Source organism: Leptodactylus fuscus, unplaced genomic scaffold (assembly GCF_031893055.1).
Source record: "Leptodactylus fuscus isolate aLepFus1 unplaced genomic scaffold, aLepFus1.hap2 HAP2_SCAFFOLD_687, whole genome shotgun sequence".
Taxonomy (NCBI): Eukaryota; Metazoa; Chordata; class Amphibia; order Anura; family Leptodactylidae; genus Leptodactylus; species Leptodactylus fuscus.
This window is the reverse complement of record NW_027440721.1, coordinates 20,758-25,770: the sequence shown is the minus strand read 5'-3', so window position 1 is coordinate 25,770 and position 5,013 is coordinate 20,758. Positions and strand designations below refer to the sequence as shown.

Genomic DNA, 5,013 nt, shown 5'->3' with positions numbered 1-5,013 from the left:
CCAATACAGTTATCAGAGATGAGGAGGACGTATCTCCAGATACCAGAGTAATGTAATGTGAGGAGGGGGAAGATACCAATACAGTCACCAGAGACGAGGAGGACGTATCTCCAGATACCAGAGTAATGTAATGTGAGGAGGAGGAAGATACCAATACAGTCATCAGAGACGAGGAAGACGTATCTCCAGATACCAGAGTAATGTAATGTGAGGAGGAGGAAGATACCAATACAGTTATCAGAGACGAGGAGGACGTATCTCCAGATACCAGAGTAATGTAATGTGAGGCTGAAGATACCAATACAGTCATCAGAGACGAGGAGGACGTATCTCCAGATACCAGAGTAATGTAATGTGAGGAGGAGGAAGATACCAATACAGTCATCAGAGACGAGGAGGACGTATCTCCAGATACCAGAATAATGTAATGTGAGGAGGAGGAAGATACCAATACAGTCATCAGAGACCAGGAGGACGTATCTCCAGATACCAGAGTAATGTAATGTGAGGAGGGGGAAGATACCAATACAGTCATCAGAGACGAGGAGGACATATCTCCAGATGCCAGAGTAATGTAATGTGAGGCTGAAGATACCAATACAGTTATCAGAGACGAGGAGGACGTATCTCCAGATACCAGAGTAATGTAATGTGAGGAGGGGGAAGATACCAATACAGTTATCAGAGACGAGGAGGACGTATCTCCAGATACCAGAGTAATGTAATGTGAGGAGGGGGAAGATACCAATACAGTTATCAGAGACGAGGAGGACGTATCTCCAGATACCAGAGTAATGTAATGTGAGGAGGAGGAAGATACCAATACAGTTATCAGAGACGAGGAGGACGTATCTCCAGATACCAGAGTAATGTAATGTGAGGCTGAAGACACCAATACAGTTATCAGAGACGAGGAGGACGTATCTCCAGATACCAGAGTAATGTAATGTGAGGAGGGGGAAGATACCAATACAGTCATCAGAGACGAGGAGGACGTATCTCCAGATACCAGGGTAATGTAATGTGAGGCTGAAGATACCAATACAGTTATCAGAGATGAGGAGGACGTATCTCCAGATACCAGAGTAATGTAATGTGAGGAGGGGGAAGATACCAATACAGTTATCAGAGACGAGGACGACGTATCTCCAGATACCAGAGTAATGTAATGTGAGGAGGGGGGAAGACACCAATACAGTTATCAGAGACGAGGAGGACGTATCTCCAGATACCAGAGTAATGTAATGTGAGGAGGAGGAAGATACCAATACAGTTATCAGAGACAAGGAGGACGTATCTCCAGATACCAGAGTAATGTAATGTGAGGAGGAGGAAGATACCAATACAGTCATCAGAGACGAGGAGGATATATCTCCAGATACCAGAGTAATCTAATGTGAGGAGGAGGAAGATACCAATACAGTTATCAGAGACGAGGAGGACGTATCTCCAGATACCAGAGTAATGTAATGTGAGGCTGAAGACACCAATACAGTTATCAGAGACGAGGAGGACGTATCTCCAGATACCAGAGTAATGTAATGTGAGGAGGAGGAAGATACCAATACAGTTATCAGAGACAAGGAGGACGTATCTCCAGATACCAGAGTAATGTAATGTGAGGCTGAAGATACCAATACAGTTATCAGAGACGAGGAGGACGTATCTCCAGATACCAGAGTAATGTAATGTGAGGCTGAAGATACCAATACAGTTATCAGAGACGAGGAGGACGTATCTCCAGATACCAGAGTAATGTAATGTGAGGAGGAGGAAGATACCAATACAGTTATCAGAGACGAGGAGGACGTATCTCCAGATACCAGAGTAATGTAATGTGAGGAGGAGGAAGATACCAATACAGTCATCAGAGACTAGGAGGACGTATCTCCAGATACCAGAGTAATGTAATGTGAGGCTGAAGATACCAATACAGTTATCAGAGACGAGGAGGATATATCTCCAGATACCAGAGTAATGTAATGTGAGGAGGAGGAAGATACCAATACAGTTATCAGAGACAAGGAGGACGTATCTCCAGATACCAGAGTAATGTAATGTGAGGCTGAAGATACCAATACAGTTATCAGAGACGAGGAGGACGTATCTCCAGATACCAGAGTAATGTAATGTGAGGCTGAAGATACCAATACAGTTATCAGAGACGAGGAGGACGTATCTCTAGATACCAGAGTAATGTAATGTGAGGCTGAAGATACCAATACAGTTATCAGAGACAAGGAGGACGTATCTCCAGATGCCAGAGTAATGTAATGTGAGGCTGAAGATACCAATACAGTTATCAGAGACAAGGAGGACCTAATCTGAGCAGATGGATGGAGGTGGATGACCAGGATCCAATACATTGATTATTAGCAGCCTTGGAAGGAGTTCCCTGGGATCACATGATAGTGTGGAGGAGGAACTGAATGGAGCAGTGGCTAGAGGCCAGTCATCATGTCAGGCAGACACTGTTCCATACCATTAGAACCACCTCAGACATCTAAATTATGGAGACAGTTCGGAGCCTTCTTAGTATTGACTGACTTTACTAGGGCTGATGGGCAGCTGACTAAGGTTAACATAGACAAGTAAATCATCTCAAGAGAGACTAAGGTGATCCTAACTCCTAAAGGAAAGCTAAACATGATCTGTCACTTCTTTGTCATGATGGATCCTCTGCTCAGAGTAACGGGAGGAGTCTGCCCATTCTGTAATACCGCGTGGGCTGTAGTTGATTGGAGCAGCCATCATGGATGGTGTGGAGGAGTGCGGCAGTCTAGATCTAAGCAGCAGGTGATAACACAATGGTCTCCGATCCCAGCAGTGAGGACACCTCCAGCTTCTTATACACATTTATTCAAAGAGGTTCTGAGCACACAGCCCAGTCTTGGGAAGAGTCCACTACATTTCTTCTCATGGAGGTCACGGTTATCAGGCCTTGTCCACATCGATGATGAGAAAGGTTTTCTGAGAGCTAAAGAAAGGGCAGCTGCCTGTGAACCCCAACTTGTCACAACATGGGGATCGGAGGGGAACAAGTACAATAGAGGGGCCGGTCTGAGCACATCAGGCCCAAACAGACCTTCCCTTACATCTCAGAAAGGACCCTGTGGGTATATGAAGTCTTGACACTGGCCCTAGGACTGGCCCACTCCTTGCCGCAGGATTCTTCCATCTCGGTCCAGGCAGAAGTTGTAGGATTTAGGACTGTCCAGTGCAGCTTCTATTCTCTCCACCAGGTTTTCTGGAGTGATGAAGGTTTTGGAAAGTTCCTGCAGAAGACGATATAGACACCTGCCGTTACACTCAATCTGCTTCACCTCCATGTAAGGGAGCCATAAAGACAGTTACCCCCCCCCCCCCTCCTTTCCCATCTACAGGATAGGAGAAGATATGTCAGATCTTTGGAGGATCTGACTGATGGGACCCCCAATGATCTACAGTTCCCCAGTATGCTCAGTGTTTGATCAATGAAGTGAACAGAGAGCTTATAACACGCGTGCACCAGCAAGTCAAGCTCATGGAGGATACAGGTGAACTTCTAGCACCATTCTCATACCTGCTGGGGGTCCAGCTACCAGACATGTATACCTTGTGGGAAGGAGGAGACTCTAGATACAGGTGAGAGAACAGAATACAACCCATTCAGAACCAGAAAACCCATGAAAACCATGCACCCCCACCCACCTGCAAGCGCTCAATCTCCAGCTCTCGCTCGTGCTGCTCCTCCAACTCGACCTTGTCCCTAATCTTGGTGGCTTCTATCCTCAGTGCCTTGAAGGCTTGGTCTTCTACCTTCAAACGTTCCAATCTGTGGAAAGAGCGTCCATAAGGGGAAGTGTATTTACTGAAATTACACAGTGACTGAAGTGATATACTTTGTGGACCTCACCTCCTGCGCAGAGCCTTGTTGTTCTCCTCCTTGTTCCAGGCCATCAGGGCCGCATGCTCCATGGCCTCTAGGTGAAGACGCTGCTCAGCAAACGATCCCACCTGCTGCTCAAAGCGTGACCGCAACATCTCCTCTTTAAAGTCAGCCCTATATAGGATGAGCACATAGGAAGGCTCACAACTGGTGTCAGGACCTCACAACAGAGCTGAGAACATCTCATGATTGGTGGTCACCAGGATGGAGCAGACACAACTGGTACCAGGATCTTACAACAGAGCTGAGAACATCTCATGAGTGGTGGCCACCAGGATGGAGCAGACACAACTGGTAACAGGATCTTACAACAGAGCTGAGAACATCTCATGAGTGCTGGTCAACAGGATGGAGCAGACACAACTGGTAACAGGATCTCAGAACAGGCCTGATGTTACAACCCTCTCTTCTAATTCACATTGACCCACGGCCGATAACTAATGAGCAGCAGGAGGTGCTCTTCTACTCCTATGTCTGTGGACCCTGCCCTCCATCTATCTACAAGAGTCATGGTGCAGATAGTTTTACCTCATGGCACCCAGGATGGTGGTGTACTCCCGGTACCGATGCCGCACATTCAGAAGCTCCTCTATACACACCATGGGGGGATATTTGATTCGGGAGACTTTAGATTTTGCTGTTGGATCAGAGCGAGACTTCCGTCCCCTGGTGCTTGTTATACAAGGAGCACAAGAGATGCGAAGGAGTAGACGGGTCCGAGAAAGCTGAAGCATTGTGACCATGGATTTGGCCGGATACACTCTTCTGTGTGCAATGCCCTGTCACCACCGCAAGGAACAAGCAGAGAAGACGCCGCAACCTGCGAGACACAACCATCAACAGAAAATGACTGATAATACAGAAGCCGTAACACACACGGCACAATCCAACAGGTCCCCCCCAACCCATCAATGAAACAGCGTCACCAAGATGTGAGGACTGTATGTAAGGAGGAAGGACAGTCAGAATGTACCCGAGGAGAGCGTCACCAAGATGTGAGGACTGTATGTAAGGAGGACAGAATGTACCCAAGGAGAGCGTCACCAAGATGTGAGGACAATATGTAAGGAGGACAGAATGTACCC

At 47.0% G+C, this 5,013-nt stretch overlaps 1 protein-coding gene across 1 annotated transcript; it reads right to left on the bottom strand.

The window, feature by feature from the left end:
- Positions 1–2,529: 2,529 nt before the first annotated feature.
- Positions 2,530–4,742, bottom strand: MRPS26 (mitochondrial ribosomal protein S26). The gene is made up of 4 exons (XM_075261958.1): positions 4,457–4,742; positions 3,896–4,042; positions 3,691–3,814; positions 2,530–3,275 (listed from the first exon to the last, which is right to left on the bottom strand). The coding sequence occupies exons 1-4, from the start codon at positions 4,669–4,671 to the stop codon at positions 3,141–3,143; spliced, it is 621 nt and encodes a 206-aa protein (XP_075118059.1). The 5' UTR covers positions 4,672–4,742; the 3' UTR covers positions 2,530–3,140.
- Positions 4,743–5,013: the final 271 nt, after the last annotated feature.

Bases quoted from the DNA above. Each gene is read 5' to 3' on its own strand.
- MRPS26 (XM_075261958.1), bottom strand. From the start codon at position 4,671: ATGGTCACAATGCTTCAGCTTTCTCGGACCCGTCTACTCCTTCGCATC. The intron at 4,043-4,456 runs GTAAAACTATCT...CATCCTATATAG, and splicing joins ACCATCCTGGGTGCCATGAG to GGCTGACTTTAAAGAGGAGA. The intron at 3,276-3,690 runs GTGGGTGGGGGT...CGTCTTCTGCAG, and splicing joins TGGAGATTGAGCGCTTGCAG to GAACTTTCCAAAACCTTCAT.